Here is a 14,578-nt window from a genome sequence, read left to right on the forward strand (position 1 = left end):
TGATCTGCTCCTGCCAATGAGTTGATCTGCTCCCAGTGCTCATTTCCTCCCAGGCTGAGCTGCATAGCACACTTGATTAATATGAGGTGTTTCAGGTATTTTTCATCTGCAGACAGACAGGTTCTTGCCAGCACAGCTCACATCATTTAATGCATGTCAGGATAGAGGCAGCAGCAGTCATAGTAGGAGAGGGGGATGGATGGGACTGTATGTCTCTGACATTTATCTCCACTCATATTAAAATCAGAATATGATTTACAAGGCAGTTTTACACATGACTTTTTTTTTTTTTTTTTTTACTCCTGCTGGTTTGGTTTAGGAAGGACATTCTGGAGCAAGAAACAGTCACTTGCTTTTCCTGTCATTTCCCAACTACAAGAAGGATAAAGGACCAGAGTTTCGATCAGCAGTGCGTGACATACGGAGACAGCATTAATCCAGTTTCAAATGACACTGATACCAACCAGCCTCCCTTTTCAACTCTAAAAAGTAAAAAGGCTCCATACCCAGCAAGACATTCATTAGGAGATGGCAGCACCTGTGAAATAGTTAATTACTGCTATTATTAAATACTGATATAAAATAAATAAGAAATATCCATTATTTCTTCTAAGTCTATCACCATTGAGCATTTAGGAAGTACATTAAGACAAACAGGCCATTGCAGGTTGTCCTGCAGTCTAAACACTCTTGCTGATTAATATGACTGACTATGCTTAATTTATTACAGAGGATTTATATCCTTATAAATGACAACAGACAGCCAATAAATAAAGGATGATAATAACAGTGCATAACATCAAGGGAAATTAGAGTCAATTGACAGGTTTAAGAACAAGAGTGTGAAGTCCAAACCTAAGTCTTAATAGATTGAAGGTTAAGGTGCTATGATAGTTTAAAATGTGCAAATAAACAAAGTGATGAATTACAAGCCTATTCACAAAAGAGATTCAAATTCTCTGGGCAAACCAATTCTCAGCAGAGATCTGGTCTTTAGTTGGATGAAAACCATTAATCCTGGCTGTGAGGAGAAGACTAAGAAAAACATTTCAAGGTCTGCTATAAATACTTCTAGAAAGAGTGTGAGTGTGTCTACACTCCTCTATGCCTTTACATGCCCTAAGACAAAACATAGCTTCTTTCTTTAATTGTTGTGGTTAAAGAGTGTTGCACATGAATAATCTTTTCTTAAATATCTCCCTACACCTCAAATTGTATCTAATCATGTTCTAATGTACTCCTAGTAACAATTAACAAACAACTACATCTTCTTCTCTCATTGTAAATTAACTGATGTACTGTAAATCTGCAAGTTGTTAAAATACTTTAATTGTTTTATGACCAATAAAGTAGAGACCATCTACTGTCCAGTGCTCAGCACCCAGCACAACCCTGTAATGATGGGAATATATGAAAGCTTTAAGTGCCTGGTGCTTAATTATCCTATGGATTTTTATACCAATCTAGAGGTGTAAACATGCCTTACACTGGTTATAAAAAGTAATTACATATCCTTTTGTTGATGTAATTTATACTTTTCTTAAAGCATTTAGCAGAAAGATATGTAGGAGCTGTAGCATAAAAATCAGGGCTTTAAAGATAAAATTATCTTCCTCTGTGCAAATGTATGCACCATTCCTGAAATACTACAAACCACTCTTTTCTCCACAGGCTTTAATTCTCTTAGTATAGTTTCCTTATAAACTTATCTCTGTATTACTAAAACAAAGTATCCTATGATTATCTGAATATAGCCGGTTTACTCAGCTTTTGTCTCCTCTGCTGCATACACAGAATATTGCATACCTTGACCATGATAAACCCAATTCCCTGCCACATTCTCTCTGACTCTCCTGGCAAAGTAACCTCAGTCCCTGCCTGTCACAGGCCCTATAAATCCATCCCAGCTCTTTTCAGCATTTCTATTTATTCCTCATGCTGCAGCCAACTCTGACCTGCAAGGGTCATCATGAGGGTCAAACAGAATAGATAATTTTTTAATTCACTCACAGCTTCTTCTACAGAGATAACAGCAGAGACTTATCTTGTCTCTACTCCAGCATTTGAAATTCGTAGGTGTTTCCTACCCCAAGCTGTCTGTCAAATTTGACCAAAATGACCATTAATTTTACAAGTTGTTAGTGGGACTATCAGAGAGCGCATCTCCTTAGGAAAGCACGTTATAAATTGTAACGCTAAAGGATATATTGGTCCAATTTGCTCACCTCCCTGTAAAGTGTACTCTGTCACAGGTCTGCTGAATGCTCCCAGCCCAGCTCCATTGTAAGATGCCACCTGGATCTCATACTGGGTCCAAATGATGAGGTCTTTCACTAAGCAGTAGTTGATTTCTGCACTGGTGATGTTCTTATACTGGTATTCTCCAGGGAGGCCAGCCAGGCGATACCTACCATATGGGAAGAAATATTTGCTAGTGAATTAGATGGTATCAATTACAGCAAATATCCCGAGTAGTGAAACTGCTTCCTTTGTCAAGAGGCAAGACGCAAACTTCTACAGCAGAATTATACAAAGAATAATTAAAAATAATCAGAAAGAACAAACAAACTCCTGCTAAAACCGTATCATGTTTGACTGCTATAGTATTGCTAATCTGATCTCACTGAGATTACATGCTCAGGGCTGAACAAAATGGGTATTTTATCCTGTTTTATGGTTGCAGAAAAATTACAGCTTTTTAAACATAGCCTGTCTAGTAAAAGCTGTGATTTAGCAGAAAAAATTGCCCAGATGTGATTTTTTTTAGCAAGATGCTGCTGTAAATCATCTTGAGAAATGTGTTTTTTTCCTTCTCCTCTGAAACCTGAAAAGGAAGAGCTCAGAGGGCTCTGACCTTCCAGAGACTCATTCCATCTCATTCCGCTTCCTTACAGATGTTGTCATCTCTAGCTTCTACCAGGATTTACTTCATGGATAAAATAAGGATGGAATATAGTTGAGACTGAAGGGTTGGTTAAGCATTGGAATTCCAGAAGGGCTGTACCAAACACAGGTGAGTACATGTAAGCATCCTGCCTGTACAATTCTTTGTACAGGTGAGTGGTAAACATCCTGCCAAACTTTCTGCTAAGCCATAGGAAGCTGAAACACTGAATATATTTTCCCATGTAAAAACTGCATTGCAGAAAACAGGGCCCCTTTGATATGTCTCTTCAGCCTAAGAAACTATGGAGAAGAACTAAATTATAGAAAACAAACCATGCAGATCTGTGAATGTGAGTAATACTGTTGTTTTCCTTCCTTTAGGTGCTTACAATATGCTAATTCACAAAAAGATAAACCAGAAAAAAAAACAGAGGCCAAGCAAGGGGCACGAGGCATTACTATTCCATCAGAAAGACAAATCTGCAAACATTTGTGTTTTTATTCACCACACCACTTTCATGCACTCTTACTCATCTTTTGCTTCGCAGTAATGACTAAAAGCTTACTGACATTGAACAATTTCATTGACATCTTACAGTCTGATTTTAAATTCATCCAAGTTAAATTGGTGCCGTTTCTATGACTAGACAACTTTGTGTATTTCAGCCACAGATTTTGTTCTAAAGTCTTATTATAAAGAGATCAGTTCTTAATCACTGACAACCCCTCTATTTTCTGCTGAGCAGCTGCTTGCCTGACCGTATTTTGGCATATTTAATGTTTGTAATGCTACACTGGTGCGATTCAATTTATGAAGTACAAATGGAAATAAAGAGATATCAGCCCTCATCCGAGTTTATCGAATGCCGCCTTCTTCTTCAACTTTCACAATATCTTTTTCATTCTTCTGTCCCCTGGGAAGGGTGTATGCTTCCTGGCAAAGTCAATTCTTTGTGCAGCAATGTTTTGTCTCACACCTAGCAGACAAGGTGTAGAGTGCCCCTGTGATTTAATCCATTATGCTGTTAGCATGGCAGTCCTCTAAATGCAATACTGCCAGCAAGAAAAAGGGCAGAGGAAGGAGGCCAGTTCAGAAATGTCACGTCTTCATGATTTTTCTCACCATGGACTTTGATGTATACTCCATATGACTTGTGCAGTGCACCTTCACTTTTAAAGATCAGGTGTTCCATCAATTTAGTATCTTGCGTGTCTTGAGGATTGGGTCTCTGTGACGCATGGTGGTTTTCATTTTGTTATACCCCAATTCTACAGAAATCAGTGCAAGAAGACTTTTCTTCAGAGCACATTGCTGTCACCACACAATTTGACTTCGAAGAACAGTCTGGTTTATTACTTGGGACAGTTGTGCTTTTACATGATAATCTTAAATTCCTGTTGAATAAATGGTTTCTCTGCTCTGTAGTCAAGACAAAGCATATAGACATCAAAAATGTTCAAGGACTGAGTAGAATGAATATGATCACTCTCTGTTGAAATGGAAAGAGATGTTACAGCAAGGACAGGGATCAACTATGCTCGTAGATGTTGTAGAAAATACTTCAGGTAAACACTGAAAACACTATAGGGAGAAAACAGAACAGGTTACCAGAAGTAGGGGGCTATGGGATTGCTTTCTCAAAGAACTTAAAGCTGAGACTGGGTTACATTCATTGGGAATAGCTAAGGAATTAATCATATCATCAAATAAACCAGTTTAAATGCAAGAATCGTACAAGCAACAGTTGTACCCTGTGCAAATAGGTACCCAAGTCTCATGACAAGATACTACCTATAGATAAAAATTGAAGCACCTCTTCCTGCCTGTCACTAATGACTGGTACGGCTTTCAAACTGAGTCCAGCTCTTAAAACTGCAGGCACTTGTACAAGTGGCCCACCAGCATAATAGTCTCTGTGCAGGTGACAGACAGGTTAACAGACTTTCAGCTCTGCCTGCAAAGAGACAGAACTTTCCAGGACTATTTTGGGAGCTCACCAACACTCTTAACATCACAAAAACATTTCCATCCATGCCAGCAAAAGTAGGAGCACAGCATGAACAGGATGTTGGCATCTAACTGTAGCATTTAGTTATCTTTTAGCAGGTGTGGAGGACACTGTATTAAAAATGTCAGCAGCCGGCCCACAGTAGGCTGTAACCATCACTTGGAAGCATGTCAGAGTTGGTGCAATGCTTGGGAGTTTCTCACAAATACCTAATTTAGATAATGCCTCTTCTACTAAAGGTGTGGCCCTAGCTGGCTGCTAGCACCACAGGATATGTAGGCTGCCAAACAAGCAGGTGAGCTGTAGCTGAAGTGGGCAGGAGTGAATAACTGAGTGCCCAAAAATTACAAAAGGGAAATGCCCTGCAAGGTTACTTAGAGCGGCAACACCATTTCCAGCACAATATATGCTGCATAAGCAGAAAGACTGGATGTATTCTAGATTCCAAATTACCTGTTGGAATCTGTTTCTCATTAATAAATACGGAAGGGGCTGAAAGAATCTTACTCACCTGACTGATTTTTAAAACCACATTAAGGTCTGCCATGAAGCATCTGACCTGTCATTCTCTTTTCATTTTGTTTGGCACAAAACCGAAGCTTATTGATTCTATTTTTGTCTTCCATCGTGAAGGAGCCCTATTGTGTCTTTGATAAATTTAATTAACCTTTCTAGCAGGAAGCTGAGATTGTAATAAGCAAATATACATCTCCAGTGCATAGGCTGCACTGTACTAACCTCCCATGTGAACACTTTTAGTACTTGTTGCACTTCACTTTGAAAATGGAAAAAAGCTATCTGGATGTAGAGAGTGTCCATAGGGAGCTAGTCCACTTAGGCAGTCCTTTCAGAGTAGCTAGCAGAGACCCCCAGCTCATTGACTCTCTAGAACAGGCAGGCTAGAATTTAAGTGCCTACACTCATGTGGCCACTTGAACAGAGGTGTTTTCTTCTGTAATAAAACAGGGCAGCCACAGCATTTGTAAATAATAATGAATGTATTTACAGAATCACAGAATCATTTGAGTCAGAAAAGACCTTTAAGATCATTGAGTCGAACTGTTAACCCAGCACTGACAAGTCCACCACTATGTCCCCAAAGCACCACTACACATCTTTTAAACACCTCCAGGGACAGTGCATCTGACACTGCCCTGGGCAGCCTGTTCCATTGCCTGACAGCCCTTTGGGTGAAGAAATTTTTCCTAATATCCAATCTAAACCTCCCCTAGTGAAGCTTGAAGCAGCTTCCTCTTGTCCTATTGCTTGCTACTTGAGAGGAGAGACCGACTCCCACCTCACTACAGCCTCCGTTCAGGTAGCAGTAGAGAGTGATAAGGTCTCCCCTGAGCCTCCTTCTCTCCAGGCTAAACAACCCCAGTTCTCTCAGCTGCCCTCACAGGACTTGTCCTTGAGACCCTTCACCAGCTTTGTTGCCCTCCTTTAATTTCATGGAATGGAATTAGAAGTAGTTTTAAGTACACTCTTATGTCACACCATTCTGAATTCCCTCATGCACACATGGATCTATCTCCAGACTTCCCAGGTTAGGAAATTACTTACCTTAGGATGTATCCATGAAGAACCCCATTATGTTCACTCTCAGGAGGAGGTTGCCACTGGACCATGATAGACTGATTGGTGCGCCCACTGGCCACTATGTTTTTAGGTGGGGCACTGGGGGGCTCCTCAGGTAACATCAACCTAAGTACAAAAGAATGTGATTGAGGTGGGTGTTGAAATAAATCACTGATAACATTTCTATTTCATGTATCCATTCCATGTGAACCAGTTTCTTTTATCAAAGTCTGATGACTAGAAGGAAATATAACTCTGATCAAACTGCTGAAGACATGCATGAAATAGTTACAACAAATCAACATAATAGGAAATCAGTTAAGCAAGCAACAAGACAGACAGCTGAGGTAACCTTATTCTCTCCGAATCACTCAGGCTGCTACAACTCTTTAAAAAGATTACAAGCCTGAATGAGTTAGAGCTCAGGTCCAGTGTCTGTGACTCCTTCCAAATTGTTTCTTTCAGCTCTTTCAATATTTTTCATATCAAACTCCTACATTTTGAAAAAGCCATTTAGAGTTCAGCTCTTCTGCAATTCAAGCTCTCAGCAAGCTTTGGTTCAGAAGAAGGGGGATGCATCTGAAACTAAATTTGATGAAGCCATCCTTCTATGTCGCATCTGGGTGAATTCCAGAAGTGACATTAGGAGAATGCTGTCCTCCTTCCTGGACTAACTGCTGGGGCTTAGCACAAGAGCAAAAAGATTCTGCTTAACTGATACTCTGGAAGTATGAGGGCACCTCTTTCATGGTGTGCTGATATCCTGCATCATCTAATTGCCATGATCACTAATTACTGGCAGCTGCAGAGCACTCTCCAGAGGCTTAGGTAATGCTAACTGCTCCCTTCCCCAGTTATTGTGCAACAAGTAACTTCAGTCATTCACGAACAATGAGCAGGCTTTTTTCCCCAGTAGTTCTAGGTTATTGTACCTCCAGTACCCAGATATTTATTTTTACTGTACCTGCTGGTCTCAGAGCTGTACTGGCCCTTTCCCACCTGGTTAACAGCACACACTCTGAACTGGTAGGTTCTGGCTGGAGTGAGTCCACTCACAGTGACACCGGTCATCTTTGGGTCAAGGTTTGAGAGGTGAACCTTCCAGGGAGAATCTGTTGGAATAATTTACATGTGAAAAAAGATGACAGTGCTTGTTAAAAGCCCTGAAGAAGTGAGAAAACGCCTCTGACTGCTCAGAGCTCTTTGTGCTTGTTTTCCTCAGAGGAACTTTGGGAAGAAGTTTCTTTTCAGCAGAAGAAACCTTCCTGTCAGCCCACACGGTTATGCAGATTGCACATTTGTCTACTGGAAAGTGATGCTGCACGTGTCATGGCATAATAAATAAAAACTATATTCATTAGCATTTTAATAAAAGAGTAAACAAGCATGATAAAGACAGATGGGCTGTGTATTTCACAACCCATCTGTTTGGCAGGCCATTACACCACCACACCCATGAGTGGCTCTGGTGGAAGGCCTGTAATGAAATTCACAGTCAGTTTGGAATATCTTCCTACCCAGCTTGCAAGCAGGTGTAGAAGCATGACTCTCTCTGCCAAATCAGACCTCTGCTGTAAGACCTAAGAAAGCTTCTGCTGCAAATTCTACACGTCTGCAGTTTTTTCTTTTCCTAGAGACAGTATATGGCATTTGGTCTAATCGTTTCCTAGGAAGATTGCCTGGTATAAACAGCCCTGGCAGCACTGTAAAACCCTCTTCGTCAGTTCACATACTTGACATACTGAGCTCCTCTGATGCCCAAATTACATTTTCAAGTTTTCAAAGAGGTCAGAAAATGAAACATGTTGAAAATTAAATATCCTGACTTCTTTTCTTCATAGGCTGGTGTCACACATTTTCCCTGAAGCCATGACTGAAAGAGTCAGGGAGAAGTGACATTTGGTCTGTGTTGCAACAGTACAGCAATGGAATCAGCCAATTTAAAGATTTGTTCAGATTTTAAATAATACCAGCTGTTTCCATGCTCTCTGCTCAAAATTACCAACACTTCTGGAAATGACTGAGGAGCTAGCTGTAGATTTTGGCAACATATCTGTACATGTTGCTCATCAGAAGTGCATTGCAGATCCTGGCAGGTCACCTAGACGTCTGCCTGAAAATGAAGATGAGATGTCCCAAATGTGGAAGTCTGCTAAAATTCACACCAAGATATAAACCACTAATTTAGCGCTTTTCTGGCAGATTCTTTAGCAAGTTTAAGTCTTCTGGGGTCTGCTGCCAGTGGAGCTATAAACACTGCATCTTTGAATTACCCAAAACATATTTATTCCAGTAATGGCTTTCTGAGAACAAAATCTTTTTTAAGAGGAAAACTGACACAGCAGAATACTGGGAATGTTGGAGAGGGACATTTGCACAGCAGTCAAGTTCTGTCCTCACCAGCTGATGATTTACCAGCAGTCACTGCAGCTGCAAGATCAAGACAGCAATTCTGAGCATCGAACTTCTTTTAGAAAGACCTTAGAGGACGCACTCCTGCGCTGTCTAGAAAAGCATTGGTTAGGAGGTTTTTGCATCACAGTTCCCTCTGGATTTTATCAAGCTTCTCCTGAGGCTTCAGAAACAACTGTTCACCTGATTACAGCCAGAGTACATAGTAACAAATCAAGGTAAGTCAAAGTTAAGGTATGGCTGACAATGCCTGAAGCAGCTTCCTGAGGAAAATGTTAAGAGCAGACACCACCAAGAGAGTGAAACACCCCTGTATGAGCTACTTGGGTAGTGGTCCATTTCCTACAGCATTTCATTTGTTTATTGCTAGTGTAAACACCACCTGAGAGTGCTTAACCCAAGCGCTCAATGTAGTGAGGAGTTTGATTCAACAACAGGGCCTATTAATCTCTTCAGCACCTTGGGGCTTTACTCTGTTTATATGCTGCATCTGTAGAATACTTTATTAATTCCTTTTCCTCTCCTGGTGGAAGATAAAAGATCTGGCAGGAAGAGAGATTAAACTGAAACCTAATATAAACGGAGCCTATTCATCTCCTAGGCACTCTGATTCAGAAAGGAAGGTGGTTTGGGGAGGATTTGCTTACTCACAGAGCAGTGGATACAGAGACTATGCAGAGTAGCTTTAAAATTTAAATGTCAAGCCTTTTTTCTTTTGATAATCAATAAACTAAACATTTCAAAACAAACCCCAGAATTGCACAGAGCAGCGATTGTGACAGCAGAAACATGCCATAACATTTTTAACACTCTTCTCCTCCAGGGGTGACTGTCACTTGCCCGTCCCAGGAAGCCTGGAGAAGCTCCATGGTGACAAAAGAACTGCAAGGTCAAACTATTAAATAAGCCTCCGTTAGACTGAGCAGACTGTGCTAATCCTTCATTTAATTTAAACTGCCTAGAATGTACTCTGGGCTTTGTTTGCTCTGCTGCTGCAATTGCTACTGTCTGAAGCACTTCAATGTTTAGCTGGCTATCATCTTAAGGAGATCAGGTATTTTGAATTAAAGGGGTGGAAGGCCAAAAGGAAAGTAGAGGCTGAAAATGAGTGGGAGGCTGAACAAGAGTGGGAGGGTGAAAAGTGAGGATGATCAGGGGGCTGGAACACTCCCCATACTAAGGCTGAGGAAGTTGGGGCTGCTCAGCCTGGAAAAGAGAAACAGCACAGAGACCTCAGAGAAGCTTCCAGTATCTGAAGGGGGCCTACAAGGACACCAGAAAGGGACTCTTCATCAGGGACCGTAGTGACATGATGTCCTGGGTTCAGCAGTAGCAGTCAATTTTTCTCCTTCTTGGTAGCTAGTGCAGTGCTGTGTTTTGACTTTCAGCCTGGGAACAGCGCTGATAACACCGATGTTTTCAGTTGTTGCTAAGTAATGTTTACCCTGACCAAGGACTTTGTGAGTCTCATGCTCTGCCAGGGAGGAGGGGAAGCCGGGAGGAAGCAGAGACAGGACACCTGACCCAAGCTAGCCAAAGAGGTATTCCATACCACAGCATGTCATGCCCGGGGGGGTAACTGGGAGTTACCCGGAAGGACACGGGGTCTTCTGGGGCGGACTCGTTTTTTGGCGGGTGGTATCGTATTCTCTTCCCGTGTTATTTCCCTTACCATTATTATTATTGGTGGTAGAAGCAGCGGTTTTGTGTTGTACCTTAGTTACTGGACTGTTCTTGTCTCAACCTCTGGGAGTTGCATTCTTTCGATTTTCCTCCCCATCCCTCCGGGAGCGGGGAAAGGGGGCTTGGGGTGGAGAGAAAGGAAAGAAAGAGGGAGGAAAAAGGGGGGAGTGAGTGAATGAGCTGTCTGGCTGGGTTTAAACCACGACATATGACAAGGGTAAATAGGCTGAAACTTAAACAGGGGAGATTTAGGTTAGATTTAAGGAAATTTTTCACTATGACAGTGGTGAGGCACTGGCACAGGGTGCCCAGAGAAGCTGTGGCTGCCCCATCCCTGGCAGTGTTCAAGGCCAGGTTGGATGGGGATTGGAGCAACCTGCTCTAGTGGAAGGTGTCCCTGCCTGTGGCAGTGGGTTGGAACTAGATGGTCTTAAGGTCCTTTCCAGCTCAAACCATCCTATGATTTTTTTATTTTAACTCTGAGTGCTTCTCCAAGTTAATTTATTGGAAACAAAGAAATCTCACAGGCTACTCTCTAGTTTACAATGTGATTTGTGAAGTTTTAGAAATTACTTTTGGTCTGTCAAGAATTTTTGGATGTATTTGTGATACGTTTCATAACATTGGTAACTCACTGCCCTGGGTTCAGCAGTAGCAGTCATTTTTCTCCTTCTTGGTAGCCGGTGCAGTGCTGTGTTTTGACTTTCAGCTCGGGAACAGAGCTGATAACAATGATGTTTTGGTTTGGTCAAGGACTTTGTGAGCCTCATGCTCTGTCAAGGAGGAGCGGAAGCTGGGAGGAAGCAGAGACAAGACACCTGACCCAAGCTAGCCAAAGAGGTATTCCATACCACAGCACGTCATGCCCAGGATGTAATGGAGAGTTACCCGGAAGGGCTAGGACAGTGAGTGAAGGAGCTCTGCCCGGTTTTAAACCACGACATTCACCAAGAGGCATTTCTTCTGTATTTCCCTATCTACCTTACAACTCCTGCATTAATTGCAAATTCTTCAAAAATAATTTCTAATTTGATATTACAGATTAGGTCTATTGCAAAAGGCTGATTTCTGCAGGTTTGGAGTACATTTCCATCTCCTTCCTTCTCCAGGCTGGTTTTGCGTAGATGGTAGTATTGGAATTTGCTATACTGCTGTGGTTCACTGAAGTCATCTTTCAAATCTTCATGACCATACATGATACTGCAAAAAGCTCAAATAAAAATTAAGCGGTTTATCCTTTGTTTGGTAGGCTTCAATAAGGTCTACCATTGGCCTGAGAAAAAATATCTTTTAACACTATCATAGAATCACAGAAGAGTTAAGGTTGGAAAGGGCCTTAAGGTCATCTAGCTCCACCCCCCTGCAGGGACGCCTCCCGCTAGACCTTTTTGCCCGAGGCTCTGTCCAACCTGGCCTTGAACACTGCCAGGGATGGAACCTTCCAGTGTCTGAAGAGGGGCTATAGGGATGCTGGGGATGGACTACTCATTAGAAACTGTAGTGACAGGACAAGGGGTAACTGGTTAAAACTTAAATGAGGGAAGTTTACATTGGATATAAGGAAGAAATTCTTTACTGTTAGGGTCGTGAGGCACTGGAATGGGTTGCCCAGGGAAGCTGTGAATGCTCCATCCTTGGCAGTGTTCAAGGCCAGGTTGGACAGTGCCTTGGGTGCCATGGTTTAGTGTGAGGTGCCCTGCCCATGGCAAGGGGGTTGGAACTGAATGATCTTAAGGTCTTTTCCAACCCTAACTATTCTATGATTCTATGATTTACCACTTCTTTGGGCAACCTGTTCCAGTGCCTCAGCACCCCCACAGTAAAGAACTTCCTTATGCAGATCTGAGTCCCAGTTGTAACAAACTAAATAGTTTTATTATGATTTTTGCAAAGATTTGTCAATGTGTCCCATTTTTGTCATCTGAATATTCCTACCAAATTCAGGATGACAATTCCTAGGCTTTAGGCTAAGCAGGTATAGACACTTTCCATAGGAGCTTTTATTATCTCCTCATTGGCAGAATGTGATGAATTGGAGTTACACGATTACAGCACACAGCATAGACATCCCAGAATATGATAAAACAAAAATGGGCTTTTATCTTCATTGTAGTCAGCAGAATTCTTTAAGTATTAATTTATTTCTTCAGTTAAAAGACTACTCAGAATATTTTTTGATTAATCCCTAAAATCTAAACATCTTTGGAATAAAATAAGCAAATCCCCTTCTAACCCCATGAAGATACTTCACTGGAATTCCTAGATATATCGCGACAGGGGCTAATGCAGGTCATGAAACACCCCAAAACCACATTAGTGCAAATGACAGCAATGCATGGTCCTATTTATTTAAAAATCCTATTTCCAATGAAGGTTCCCATTTCTGGCTCTGTGTGGGCAGGAATACTTAATGACTGTGTTCTCAGGAACTGTGTTTTTCAAATTAGGTTATAAATTTGCCCCCAGATGTTTAAGGCCATATGTCTCGAGTCACCCACAGACACGGGCTACTATGAATACTTGTAATTTGAGAATTATTGCATTGTGCCAAGTACATTCATTTTAAAAATTAGGTGACAAGAGTTGTTCATAGTTCCAGCAATTTATGAGCATGATCTGCTACTGTTTTTTTTTTCCCGCTAATTAAAATAAGGGGTTTATATCTCCTTTCTGAAATGATATTAATGAAAAGGAGTTCTAATCCATGCCAGGTGGAGCGACACTCCTCTCTCTAATGCAGCCAGTAATTAGCCCCCTGAAATTTAGTCATTATTTTGAACCCTCTTCAGCTATTTCTCTGAAACAGATACTGTTATTATGCATTCATTTATGGTACATGCTTCAGAACGTACAATGGTTCCTAAAGCTATTAGAAAGTGATTCAAAACAGGTAAAAATTAACAAAGCTAGACTACATTTCAGCACCTGTAACTGCAAAGCAAAGCTCATGTATCAAAACTCCACAGAACTAAGAAGAAAGTCTCCTACGCAGTTTTGCTAACTGGGAAATAAATCATAATTTTGATGTCCCTCCCTAACATTTACACATGTGAAAGGAAACAGGGATTAGGACTCAAGCACTGCTGCTGACAGTGAAGGATCTACTGATGCAGGCAGATGAGCTCACAGAGGACATATGTTGACTCCTTGACAGTTACTCTTTCTGTGGCACAAAACAGGACTGACGGAAAACCTGAAAGGAATTTTTCTTTGAAAAGCGAAGAGGGATTCTGCACAGTCATATCAGAGAAAATATACCTACACAAGATGAAATATCAGCTTCATTCACAAACATCACTTGGGATGGGTGGGAACAAAGGCAAGGTGGTGTTTTCCAAAGGAGTAGGAGGTCTGTAGAAACTAAATATTAACCACACACTACTGAGATCAAAACAACTCTGAAAAACAAACACTTCAAGAAAATAAAAACCAAAACAAGACAGAGACAATACGCAGACATCAAAGTCAGCTTTCCAAACCAAAGTCACTGCTGACATTGTTTCTACTATTCTACCGGCATCCGTACAGCTGAGCAATAATATATGAAATGAGAGAACACAACAATAGGAGAATATTTAAGGGCTTAGATTCCTCTCTTCTTACAGAAGTCCTACTTCTGCGAGTAACCACTTGTTGGACACCGTATATAAAAGCAAAGTAAACAAAGATAAAGATGAAAACTGAAAGGAGAGCAAGATCTAGAGTATTCCTGGGAGTTAAGACGCTCAACTCACATTCACAACAAGCCAGCTCTGTGTTTATTTTTTGCAGCTACAAGTTTGCTGAAGTACATCTACCTATGATTTGTGATAATGAGACTCTCTCAGTGGCAGACTGCAATGCCATCAGCCAAAATTATTGGATCTATCATGGAGTGAGCAAGGGTTCACAGGATCCTGTGGAGTTCTGAGGGACTGTCTGCACGATTTCTGGAAAACTACTGCTGTTTTTTGCTGTGCCTTCCACATATCTCAATGAATGAATTACAGCATTTTTAGAATGATGGCACA

At 41.2% G+C, this 14,578-nt stretch overlaps 1 protein-coding gene across 1 annotated transcript in view; it reads right to left on the minus strand.

Annotated features, from left to right (window-relative positions):
- Positions 1-14,578, minus strand: part of SDK1 (sidekick cell adhesion molecule 1) — a 422,287-nt gene that overhangs the window by 116,676 nt on the left and 291,033 nt on the right. The window contains exons 16-18 of the mRNA XM_062613568.1: positions 7,438-7,585; positions 6,459-6,599; positions 2,226-2,407 (exon numbers count right to left, since the gene is read on the minus strand). Coding sequence (XP_062469552.1) covers positions 2,226-2,407; positions 6,459-6,599; positions 7,438-7,585 — 471 coding nt within the window. The remainder of the gene's footprint in view (positions 1-2,225; positions 2,408-6,458; positions 6,600-7,437; positions 7,586-14,578) is intronic.

This window comes from Pezoporus occidentalis, unplaced genomic scaffold (genome assembly GCF_034315485.1).
Source record: "Pezoporus occidentalis ecotype Australia unplaced genomic scaffold, CSIRO_AGI_Poc_V1 ctg169, whole genome shotgun sequence".
Classification (NCBI taxonomy): Eukaryota; Metazoa; Chordata; class Aves; order Psittaciformes; family Psittacidae; genus Pezoporus; species Pezoporus occidentalis.